Source organism: Prinia subflava, chromosome 1 (assembly GCF_021018805.1).
Source record: "Prinia subflava isolate CZ2003 ecotype Zambia chromosome 1, Cam_Psub_1.2, whole genome shotgun sequence".
NCBI lineage: Eukaryota > Metazoa > Chordata > Aves > Passeriformes > Cisticolidae > Prinia > Prinia subflava.
Window position 1 is genome coordinate 95,899,852 of NC_086247.1, and position 13,333 is coordinate 95,913,184.

A 13,333-nucleotide genomic window follows, 5' to 3' on the forward strand; every position below is an offset into this window, starting at 1 on the left:
AAAAGCAATAAGGCAAAAAAGTAAATGAAACTGGTGGAAAGAACAGCAGGCTATGAGAGCATATTTCATTATTTAGCCATCACTTTTGTCTTTGTTTTGAAATGTCTGTAAGGAGCACTGAGGTGGAAGTTGGTTCTGAGTAAAAGCAGTAGAGATGTGAGAAGTACAGGTACTGATTCACAGTGAGAATGGTAGAAAATGATGTTGCCATTCAAAATCTGGTCCGATTACAGAAAAAAGCAACCTGTCAGTCATGTTTTACTTTTCAGGTTCTCATTTGGGAGGTCTTGAGAAGTGCACATCAACCTTTTGCCTCAACTGCCATCTACTGCCAAGACAGCTATTTTTAGAAAAGCAAATAGAACTGTTCTGCATTTCCCGTTTTGCTCTCAACACAGTTGACTTATGACACCTGTCATCATTAAAACACATACCTTGCATCTTCTTTTAAAAGGTCACTGTACTTTGGTCCAGAAGAACGGATATTAAAAGGATCAGAATTATCATCTATTTCAAGAGCTTCAGCAAGGCGCCTAAATTTGAGGGTAGGAGGAAAAAAACCCAAAATATAACAAAAATATAAGCAAACAAAAAAAACCTTCAATATAAATTCCCTCAACCTTCCACACATGTCAGCAAAGAATAAAGTTACAGGTTACTAATACAAATTAATAGCTTGCAAAAGATATTGTCTGTACATTTGAAACTAGTAATTTAGAACTAGAATATTCTAGCAAGATTTCTGATGACTCAATATAGATCTGTGTAACAGGAACCATCTCCACATTTATGTTTTCTCTAGGTCATGCGGAAAAAGATTTCTTCTCCACATAGCCTTAACTTTCCAAACATAGACTACCTTCTGTTAAAAAAAAAAAAGGAAGGCAACTTTATTTCCCACCTGTTCCTCTGAAGAGCTAAGCATTCTTCGTCACATTGCAACCTGAATTATGAAAGATATATACAATTAGAATCACTACCGCTACTCATACTTTTCAAGCTGTAGCTTGCTGCTGTCCTATTATCACAGTCTAAAGAAGTAACAAGAGTGTGCGAGAATATTTTATCGTATTAGAACAGATAGAGCTAAAAATAAACAAACAAACAACAACCAAAGATCCTCGAGCACCCAATCCCTTCTCTAGGTCTTGAACAGGAGCAGCAATTACCAAAGTCGTATAGGAACTGAGGAAAAAGCTTCTGAACTAAATGTTATATTGGTAAATTTTATCATTTGAGAGAAGAATGAAGTTGACAGGAGCACTTGAGGGGATGCTACGAAGGACTGGAAATCAGCAATGGAAGACATTGCTCCTATGAATCAGAAAACATTCTCAGGCAGGAAAAAGAGGAAAGTTAGACATGTCTATGAAGGATTACGATGAACCATAAATATCAGTATTTCAAATGAATCCTTAATGTCTAGGGTCAGCAGAGTTATGATTTTCAGTTTTCTGAAAGCATTATGTACATATGTACATAATGTTTCATCTTTGAAAGGTATGTCATAATTTTATTTTGAGGGATTAAGATCAGAATCAGGAGCTCCCCAGAATTTCAGTGGCAGTTACAAACTTCTTCACCCCAGACTGCATAAGTTAATTAATTTTCTTGATAATAGTTCCTTACATAAAACAAAACAAAACAAAACAAAACAAAACAAAACACAATCACAGCAAAAACAGGAAACAAAAACCAAAACAACAACAAAAACCAGAACAAAACTACAGGGGAAACTGGTTTAAATCTGGTTTATTCAGTGGCACGTATTATCTTTGGAGACAAATAGATCCAGGATCCAGAACTTCTGATGGCTTTCTTGAAGGAGACAGAAGAAAGCTAACCTACCTGCACTCTTAAGATGAGCCTGGTACTGTTTAAAGTAATTTTCTTGAAGAGCTATTTTCTCCTCCACTAAAAGAGGAATGTAGACATTTTAGACAAGCTACTCTAGGTCTGACCAAATTTGTAAAGAAAAATCCCAAGCTCTAATAAGAAATCTAAGCTAAAGTATAAAATGTATACAAACAGGACAGGAGAGTGAAATAAAGAAAGAAAATCCCTGCAGCTTGCAGAAAACATTCAGTTATTGAAAATGAATGAAGCAGATTTGTGCATTACCTTGAAAATACTGGAGTTTAACAATAAACTAGAAATTTCAGACTAAATACTGTAGGTACTACCATCTCTTTTCCCCCTGCCCCAGTATTTGGTAGACAAAAAGAGAAAAGGGAGAATACTTCGTCTGACAGTCCTTGAATAAAGGCTACCTACCACAGTTTAGATATCATATTAAGAAAGACTTGTACAAAGAAAAGTCATCTCTGGTAATTTCACTTGTTCAAGGAAAGGGCAGTGTCTGTCCCCACAGCAAGACATATGTTTGTTGACTACAACACAATAGCAAAAGCTCTTAAGTATGCTGGCACTAGCTTTTGATACAGGAAGTCATGAAGCAACTATATGGGATATGTCATTATTTTGACCTTACACAATACAAAGGAACATTAGACTTTAACACACATAATAGACTAATTCTGAAATAATCAAATTCAATATAAAAAAGAAGACATGGTAATAGAAATAAACTAAAACCAGAGATCAGGGACTTCAAAGGCAAAGACTTCAGTAAGTCAAGTTTCTGACAGAAGGATGTTCGAGAAAGTTGACAACTTCATAAAGAAATGATACCAAAAGTAAAAAGACAAGCTATTTTAGTCCTGAGGAACATCAGGAAAACTTATGTCACAAAATTAAGATCGGGTTTGTGGTGCCAGCCAGGATGACAACACTGAAGCACCAAACTGAAATACAAACGTGAAAAATTCAAAAAAGGGTAATACAAAATATTATTCTTACAAATAGTAAGATTTGTAAATCTAGGAGAAAATATGGCCTATCAGTAATCCGGAAAGGAACACTGGATTGCTGAAACAGAAAATAAAGTCTATTGTCCTGTCTAGAAATCTGAAAAAAAATCCAGAAGAACTCCAATGAGCTGGCTGAGTACAAAAAAACTCTGAAACCACAGTTGTATTGTTCCACACTTAATTATAACACCCAACCATACAATGACAAAGAACTCATTCTACATGAAAGCAAAACCATGAACCACCACAGAACTACAAAATACTCTTTTAGCAGTATTGCTGAAGTAGAGTCAGGCTGCACAGGAAGAGTAAGTTTTCCTATTAGAGCTGGCATTTTTATCACCATATTTATGTATTTTGCATGTCACCTATGCTTCAGGTACACACGAAAGCTTCAAATAGTTACTACATGTATCTCCTTACCTGGCCTGCTTCATTTCTTTTTTCGTAATAAGCCTACTGATTTCCACTGAATCCCCAAGCTGTAGATCTGTTAGCTTAGTTGCTATGGATATAGCAGCTATTCTGAAAAAGAGAGTGGTAGATTTCATTTTAGGCAACACATAAACTTCTGAAAAGTTTATGTATACAAGGGTGCATATTTAATCTCTAGGTGGAAGAAGTAAGACAGACCGATCATTTTCCCATTAATTACAGAAGGGAATTCCAGCTGTACGTCACCAAGTTTCAGGAGTCTAATCGAGTTATATAAATCAAGAGTTTACTCTCATCTCCCTCAACTAGGAGTGACACTAACAAATGGACATGCTTCTTATGCAGGTTGAAATTATGCAAGGCAAATACTCAATCTCCTCACTTGCTAATTATACAAACTACAGCTGACCATACAGTTTTAACTACCATTTTATCTGGTTCTTCATTAATTGTGTGCAACTACAATATGTAAAGTGAATTTATAAAGTACTCAAAAATTTACTTGGAAAATACGGTTAACACAATCCACAAGGAAAGGACAAAATGTCTACTGAGATTACTATTTTCTTTATAAAAATTCTTCCTAATTCCCTTCAACAACAAGTCTTCCCAGTCTCCTTTGCTTGGTAAAATTTGTATAACTAAAATATATAGGAATTTTTAATGGAAATATCACACATGATTTTCAAACAAATTCCTAAAATGACACACTGTATCCTCTTGAACTATGTTTTCTGTTACATTCAGACAAAAGAATATTTTTGTTTCTATATGTTGATCTCTCTCTGTTTTTCATCACATTCAAAGAATCAACCACCTATCAAGAAGGCTAATCAAAATGCATAAAACAAAAAAATCACTGAGAGGCACTTCATATTAATCAGTTGATGCCAAAGGCTAGGTAATGGGACATTAGATGATATGAAATCATCATTTGTGCCATATGTACAGATACAACAGCACAGATATTTCCTGTTTCCTTGGGCATTCTTCCACAAACATTCACCAACAAAGTCCAAAGCTGTTTCATCATTTCTCTAAAATTTCTGAGAAAACTCAGATACTCCCCTAATTTGCTGACCCTTACTCTGTTGTGTTTTTTTGGTTTATGGTTTTTGTTGTTGTTTTGGTTTGCTGATAGGTGGGAAAAAACTGCAAACTTATCTCCACAAAATCAGAATAATCCTTCAGGAACCTGAACTGCTGGAGTTATCAAACTTAGCTGGCACATTACTATCACGAGTCAAATGTAATTTGTAAGTACATAAGAACACATTTTACCTGATACAAACACTTGCTTTAAACAGAACAGTTTCTTTCCCTTCCTGTTGATTTGGGCTCTGATTAGAGAAATAAATACATATGTATTCATCTTACGCATGCAAGAACTCTCATTGGCTTCAAAGAACCATTTTCTTTGCATTAATGTTTTTGCAGTGCCTGAGCTATAAAACAGCTGAAAAATAACAGCCTTCAAAAAATCTAGACTTGTACGTTATCTTCTGAACTTATCGTTAATGACAAGTATTTGTAAATTTAAACTGGTATTTCAAAGTTGAGCTAGTCTTCTGATTTGTATTCATAGTGATGAAAATACTAAGAATACCAAACTTCTGTACGTGCATCATGCGTTCAACTTAGTATTGACTAGAACTGTTCTTGATTGTTTTCTAATTAGCACATTTTTCTTCTTTTCTCCTTTATTTTCATTAGGCAATATTAAATACCTAAGCTAAGCTATCTTTTGTCAGAACTTGAATATGGACAGTGTTTAGCAGAAACCAAGCAGCATACCTTAAGCTGGGCTAGGATAAAAAAGGGCCCTCAGATACCAGTTCCAAATAAAACCATCATTAAGAAGCTTTTTTTGAAAGACAGGAAGAATCTCAGACTTTGGTTGCCCAGCAGCTAGGATACAGAACAGAACTCTGATCACATACCATCTCTCTAGATTAACTTTTTTTACTCCCTTTCAATCACAGCCCCAGAATAAGATTTTTTCAATTATTATTATTACTGTTTTGATATATTACTTTCAAAAGCTCCAAAGCCCCACATTTCCTCTTTTCCTATGTCCATTCCTTGCTCTCTCTGAGAGACAAAAATAAGTTTAGACATAGGATTTGGCAACTGTTACAACAAATAAGAGTTGGGTAGGGCTCAGTTTGTATATCAAAACCCAAGATACAGATGCCAAGGCCCTCCTACCTAAATTTAGCTATTTCATAATTACTTCAAATCACTCCTTCGCATCCATCATCTATACTGACTAGGTTCCATCACACATGATTGGAAACTTGGACCGCAAGTCACACATGGACTGTAACCATCTACATTCAGGAGCCAGAATCTGGACTTGACAAAGTCGTCTGTACCTAATTGCTCTGTGTGGGTAAAACAGAGTTCCATATATGGGAGAGTCAAGCTTTGACACCACCATAGTTAGACTAACAGTAAAAAAATAGATGTGTTCTACTACAGCATAGCTGGTACGAAAGCTCAGGGAAATACCAAAAACTTCCCCAAACCACCATATGTCAAAGTACAAAAAACTGTTAAAAAGCTTGTGAACTAAATATATAGTCAAGTCTGAAATTTAATCAAATTGTGAAGCATTAAGTCCAGTAAGGAATTGAAAGAATTATTACTTTACCAACCTTTGATATGTATTGGATGCTTCTGAGCAGATCATACTCTCCTTTCTTCTTCCACATTCACAGTGAAGATCAACCTGCCATATCACACAAGTGAGCAGCTTTTTAAAGTTTTGTCTTTTGACAGCAACGGAGGAGTGCGAAGGACATACATTTATTTTAGAAGTCCCATTTTAATGGAATAATGGCTAACTCAAAGTAATGAATAGGTGTGTTTTAAAAAAATCAGTGTTTTAAGTTTAAAGAAAAACTTGCATGCTATCAATATACAAACATGTCAAACTGTTTTCGCTGATAATTAAACGGCACAATTCACCTGTGACTTTGCAGTGAATTTTCTTTGGGTATCTAACCTTTGCGCAGCAGGATGTTGTTGGGCAGGGTGAAGAAGGATGACACGGAGCCATACATGGATGATTACAATATAGCCTTGGAATAATACATGGCTGTTTACACTCTTCATCTATAAGACATTCTCCTTTATGACAGATTCTTTTACATTTGTGCATTCCACATTTTAACATTTGATTGCAGCGAAGTCCACAGGAAATGTCAGTGAGATGACAAGGTATATTACTTCGCAGCTGAAAGAGAAAAGGAAGAAGATGACAACTAACAGTAAAAAATAATCAATGAAAATCTTAAAGTGCTTTTACTGTTCACATCTTCATTTGGTTCTGTCCACATAAGAATCTTAATACTAAATAATCTTAGATCAAAGAATGAGTTTTGGTTTATAATATAGTCCAATACAGCAGTTCGTTTGAATGCATATGGAATAAAAGATATACTTCTTCAAGTTAATCACATTAAACTCCAACTCCAGTAACATATTCCATTTCAAAGAAGACACAAAAATCTAAGCCTACAGTCCTAAAAAATTGTTTAATATTCAAAAACATTAATTGTCCAGACTTACTTCATGCTTGCCCATACACCATTTCTGAGTGAGATAGGTACAGGGGGGACATTTCTCCTCACTATGACATGAATGGTACACTGCAGTCACAGAAATACAGAAGTTGTAAGAGTTTTATTAGCATACTTCAGTTGAATCAATTAAAGGAGACAGTAAAGACTATTAAATATGAGTGTGCATTCCAAAACTACACAATTTATGGGAAGGATAATGCATCATAAAAGAATAATGTGTTCTTTAAAAATTATGATGCCAAGTGTTTAGGTGAATGTTCTCTATACACTCTAAATTAAATAGCAGGTAATATTCTAATTTGTGAGTTGAGTTATACTCTCAGGCAGAATTTGTCAGAAACTGTTTGACCCATGCTATTTATTTTGTGATCAGCCAATGTAATTCCAAGGAACATAAAAGTAACTGTTCACTAGATTAGCCTACTGTTTCAATAGAGCACTTATCTTTGGAGTACAGCATTTAATGTGTTGTGACTAGTAAGAAAAAACACCAGTGCTTTTACCAGTGAGAAGTACCACTAGTAGTATTCACTGAAAACTTTTAGCTCGTTGGCTTTTAAGTGTAGACCACCGGATATATATTTTTTCAAATAGAGCTATGTACATTTTTCTACATTTTGATTAAAAGAACCCCAAATTAAAAAAAAATAAACCAACCACACAACAAAACCAACCAACCAACCAAACACCCCAAACAAACAACAGTAACAAAACCCAAAAAAACCCCAATCAAAACTGAATGGCTTGACTCACCTGGATGATCACATTCATGTGGCCTGGTGCATGTTTTTTTACATTCTGGTGGCTGAGTGCCACAGGGAACAGGGGGGTAAATCACAGACTCACCACAATAACAAGTTAACTCATCAAAACCTGAAAAAAAGTCAAATATATCCTTAATGGCTATTTGTATGTTTCCTCTATAAAAAATCTTTACATAACATGCAAATGTTTCACTCCAGCTTCACTTTTTTAATATTAAGTACTAATATTTGAAATTAGTGAATTTATTAGCTTTCATGGCTCCTACAAGAAAACCAGACTATGATGACTTGGTTAGGAATCATGCTTTCTTATAGAGAGGTTCTTTCACATCAGTATTTTGAACCAGAGCAAGCAAAACGCTCATGGCAAATTGAAAGCTTTGCCATTCTACCTTTGACTTTAAAAAGAGGAGGTATCTCTTGAATTCCCTTCCAGAAAGCCCATCACCGAAATTTTGTGCTCCAAATTTCCCAACATAACTTTTTCAGACCAGTGTTTAGATTTTGTCATTTTGCCAAATCTACTGTAAAGATTCCAAATAAAATTACCAAAAGACAGCAAGTCTTCTTTATGGTATTTATTATTACATGGATTCTCAAAGGCATCTTATGAACTTGTCCAAATACTTCAAACCCAACTCTGTATGTTTTGGAAGTTCTCTGTCTCAGGCAGAGAACTCATTTTATTCTGAGCACATTTTTTTATCTTCCGTGTTTCAGAAACAAGTTTTAAACTCTTGTAAGATCCAAATCTCAGTGATAAACAAAGTAATAGAAGTACTTACATACATCACCCCAATGAAAACATGGCACAAAAATTAATACAATTCACTGCTCTTTTTTTCAGACTATAAAAAACCTGGAAGACTGACTGGAATCCAAACTACAGTTCAAACAGATAAATGCTTAGAAAAACAGAATCCTAAGAAAACACTGGACATCATACAGAAGGAGATCTGGGAACAAAAAGAGAGTATGATTCATCTATAAATGAATAAAGAGGTAGTGGATTAGGGAAAACAACAGAAAATGGTAGAGGAGGTAAGAGAATAAAGGGGCAACAAAAATACAAACCAACAGTTCTAACCAAAGAGGAGATGAGTGTGTTAAGAGAGCTTCTGAATTCAGCACGTTCTCTGAAATCACATGGTTCTTCCTTTTAGTCTACCAAAGCAAAGCATGCTGAACTCTAAACATCCAAATGTTCCTACTGTCCCCCTTCTGTACATACTGATGGCTACTGATCAATATGTAGGTCCAGCCTAGGGCAGGACTGAACACACATTCCAGAGAGACAAGATACACAACACATACATGGCAATAATATGACCAGATACACAGACTAACACAAAGCCAACTGAATAACAATTCAAGTAAAGAAGACTACCAATAGCTAAGTCCTCTTCCTTCTTTTCAGCTCATGAGGACTGAAGCTTATTAGTGAACATACACACATACACATACACACAACTCACTCCAAATTCACATGCACACCACATGCATGAATCTGAAATACTAGCACACACCCTAATATCCATGCCTGGATGGACTCCTTTCCCAGGCACTGGCTGAAACCTTAGGTATTTCTAGAGGCCGATCTTCTCTTATTAGCTATTCAATACAGCTTTGAAGCAATCTTGTTAGAAAATTGCACACAAACTCTCAACCTTCTATGTGGCACCCAGATCAAGGGGTCCTTATAACTTAAGATCACGTTCTCCAGCTGTTTGCACACAGGATACATCAATCTCGTCTCTCAGTTGCTAGCATAAAGACTATGTGCTCCCATGATGCACAGCCAAGTCTCGAGCTGCTGGCACTCAAGAACTCTCACACACTAAACAGGGAATGAGAGTACACTGAAAGATATTAAATCTTAACTTATGACAGGACAGACAGTGGATATGATGTGCACAGATCTCTATCAAGTAAGTGGACCAACTGCTTCATTTGTGCAAATGGTGTCTTTTTATTTTGCCTTCACTCCATTTGTCCATGCATCCACTTTGATTTCTCCTAAATAATCTAACACTGTAATTTTTTCCCCATTAAAGTGACTTGAACCTGGCTGGATGCCCTGCACTCACCTAAGCTGCTCTATCACTTCCTTCCACAGACAGGGGAAAGAAAATATAATAACTTGAGACAAAGACCCAGACAGGTCACTCAGCAAGTACCATCATGGGCAAAATACAGACTCAGCTTGGGGATACTAACTGAGTTTATTTCTAATAAAATCAGAGCAGGATACTGAGAAGTAAAATACATCTTAAAAACATTTTTCCTTCACCCCTACCTCTTTCCCAGTCTCTACCTCCTGCCCCTCAGTGGGGGGACAGAGGACCCAGAGGTGCCAGAGGACCTCCTGCAGGGGTCAAGGAATGAGGCAGTTGATCACACATTGTTCCTGTTGATGCTCAGGGAGAAGAGTCCTTCCCTGCTCCAGAGCTGGGTCTCTCCCATAGGGAGCTCTCCATGAACTTCTCCAACATGAGTCCATCTGGTATGCAACAGTTCTCCACAAACTGCTCCAGTGTAGGTCACTTTTCTAAAGGGTGCAGTCCTTCAGGCAAAGCCTGCTCAAATGTTGGTTCCCCCAGAGTCACAGGTCCTACCAGGAAACCCGCTTTAGTGTGAGCTCCTCTCTTCACAGGTCTGCAGGTCCCTGCCAGGAGCTTATTCCAGCACAGGATCCCCACCAGTTCAACAGCCTCTTTCAGGCATCCATGCATTCCAATGTGGTGTTCCGCTGTGGACTGCAGGTGGATCTCTGTATCCCTGTTGACCTCCATGGGCTGCAGGGACACAGTTGCTTCACTGTGTTCTTCCCCAATAGCTGCTCTGCTTCAGCACCTGAGCACCTCCTCCACAACTTTTTCACTCATCTTACATGTCTGCATAGTTGCCTCCTCTCCTCTCTGGCTGCAATAACATCTGTTCAATAACTTTTTTTAATGTCTTAAATACATTATCACAGAGGTGTTACTGCTATTACTGATCGTCTTAACCTTGGCCAGTGGTGGATCTATCTTAGAACCAGCTGGCACTGACTCCGCTGGACATTGGGAAAGCTTCCAGCAGCTTCACACAAAGCCAATTCTGTAGCCCCTTGCTTCCAAAACCTGGATGCAAACCCAGTACAGCCACTGGCCCCATTTGCTACATCTGTACCCAAATCTGATACTTCTGCTATTATTAGTGTGGTTCTACCAGCATCACACAACTATGAGATTTCTGTTGGCCTTGAGAAATTCCACTTCCAAAAACGTTCCCTATTCCGTGCTTCTGCAATTACTTCTGAAGCTCAGACATCTCTCACCCTTAGGGGGAGTAACAAATGTGAAATTTCCTATCTGAAACTTTTTTCAGCTTTTCGATGTTTTTTGTTATATTCAAAATTTTCTCAAGTCTGGTTATTTTTTATGATCTGTTTTATCAGTTAAATCTCAGGCCAGATCCTACTCATTTGGCCATGTACCTTGAAGTACAGCAGTTAGTAAAAAGAACTGTAATTTTGTCTAAGGAGATTAAATTACAATAAATTACAGCAGATAGGAATGCTAGGGAGAACAAAATGCTATGGGTTAAAAGAAAGAAGCACAAAGCAGAAGTAGAAAAGATTCAGAATGTCCATGGAATTCTTGTGGAAAGGAAGCATGGGAAAGAGTAGTACTTTGTTGTTCCTCAGGACAGGTCTTGAAACAATCTATAATACTCTGCTACAAAGCTACAAATCTTCCTTAGTCCAGGAAAATGAAAGACTAGACACCAAGGTCTTTGGAAGACCTGAATGTTAAGACAGCTACACTAGTTGCTTGCTATTGATGAGAAATGATAAGTGAAGAATCTTATGAGAAGTCTCTTACTTGCACTAATCAGGATAATGGGGACAGAGAGCAGAGAAGTCTGATCCAAAGGGCATAAATACAGTATCTGAAAACTTGGGGTTTTTTAAATACACTGTCTTTAATGCTGACAATTATTAATTTTCCCCAAGAGGTCAATTCCTGTCCTGAAGTAGACTGTGTATGCCTAAAGAGACCCTGGCACAGAAAGGGATCACACTTATCAGCACTGAGGAAATGACACTGGGAAAGTAAAGTATCTGGGAAGCACAGAGAGCTGTAGATGCACTCTAGTATTGCACCTTGATGTCAGCCCTCACTATTCCTAGCAAAAACAGTAGTGAAGATTAAAGCAGTGGCAAGAAATCCAATCTAATGTGTAGGCAAATTACTTAAAAACTGCCATACCATGGCATTTGATACCAAGGCTGATATAAAACAACTGCAAAGTGCTGGCTAGACAGGTGAATGAGAGTAAAGAATGGCTATCTAAATGCCGAGAAGAACTCACCATCAACTACGGGGTCAGAATCATATTGAGTCATACAATACATGCATCTGAAATCTCAACAAGCAGCATCCAGAAAAAGCATGTAAGAAATCTTTAAAGATACAGCTTAGTTTATTTACCCCTGGACAGATTCAGAATGGGAAACTTCAGGGACACAGCGGATTAAGTCAAATTTCCCTAATAATCTGGTTCCTGAAGGTAACTGCTTTTGCTGTATTCAGAAAAAATTCAGCAGGGAAGATTGACTTCTGGATTGTATCACACTCAACAGTGGAGCAACATACAATGGAGGCATCCCATTCAACAATGGAGGCAATCCTTAGGCCTCCTTTAATCTTGAGAGTGAAATACAATCCTCAAAAATACTGCAGCAATGTGGAGAAGTTTAATGACCTTAAATATTAAACTCACAGAATTCAGTGAAGAAAAACAACTGCTCAGACAAATCTGTGCATTCTGACTCAACTAGACCAGAAGTTACTAACAGGACCACTGAGACATTAAGACTGCTATTTTGCTTTGTCAAGAAAAATGTTTAGACACAGAAATATTTATTTTTCTAATGAGAGATACAGTCAACATGCACATCATATTCATAGGCTGTTGAGAGAGACTACAATGCTGTTTCAAGCACAGTGAGCTTCAGAGGCTCTAGCACCTTAGCACCTTCTTTTTTCCAGGATGTTTCCATGAAAAGTTGGTCTCTATAAAATGGAGGTCTTTGACTATGTGTATGTGCATATAATACAGGAGAGACACATATACTAGTGCAGCTAAGGCACTTTGAGCTGTAAACAGTATCCTTACAATCTACATCACCTGTCTTTCTCCTTTTAACCAGTGTGAAATAGATCACATTAACTGGTCAGACAGCGATACTAATGCATTCCTAGAATTAATAACAATTATATATTTTTGCACATAACTCACTTGTTTGCCAGCATGTTTGACAACTGCCCCGATGGCAGGGCTCTTCACATCTATGAAGCCCACAGTTGAGTTTACGACCACAAACCAAAGAGCACTTATGTTCTGTGTCCTAAGAGATGGCAAAAAAGAGAAAGCAGAACTGAAGTATAAACCTTATTGGTTATTTTTTTCTCTTTGCGGTTCCAATCCACTTCTAATAACAGATTGACAAAATCATATAGTGCAAAAAATAGCTTAGGCCAAATTTATACAGCTTTTCCATCACTATATGGATATACAAATTTTAAAGCAGATTCTGTTAATACTTCTGTTACAGACACAGCTACAAGGTTTATGCTTGTCCTATTAAGTAAAATGCCTTCTCTCTCCATTCTTTCTGCAATCACTGCCT

At 37.1% G+C, this 13,333-nt stretch overlaps 1 protein-coding gene across 3 annotated transcripts in view; it reads right to left on the reverse strand.

Moving 5' to 3' along the window:
- NFX1 (nuclear transcription factor, X-box binding 1) overlaps positions 1–13,333 on the reverse strand; it is a 77,188-nt gene that overhangs the window by 22,697 nt on the left and 41,158 nt on the right. The window contains exons 13-21 of one of the 3 annotated variants that reach the window (XR_010081196.1): positions 12,943–13,051; positions 7,646–7,765; positions 6,879–6,958; positions 6,313–6,543; positions 5,963–6,036; positions 3,294–3,395; positions 1,849–1,914; positions 902–943; positions 444–533 (exon numbers count right to left, since the gene is read on the reverse strand). Coding sequence is in view for 2 of the 3 variants with exons in the window: in XM_063404432.1 (XP_063260502.1) it covers positions 435–533; positions 902–943; positions 3,294–3,395; positions 5,963–6,036; positions 6,313–6,543; positions 6,879–6,958; positions 7,646–7,765; positions 12,943–13,051 (857 nt within the window). In the remaining variant the exon portion in view is untranslated. Of the gene's footprint in view, positions 1–434; positions 534–901; positions 944–1,848; positions 1,915–3,293; positions 3,396–5,962; positions 6,037–6,312; positions 6,544–6,878; positions 6,959–7,645; positions 7,766–12,942; positions 13,052–13,333 lie in introns of those variants that run through there. The other 2 variants (XM_063404432.1, XM_063404441.1) reach the window with 2 other exon arrangements.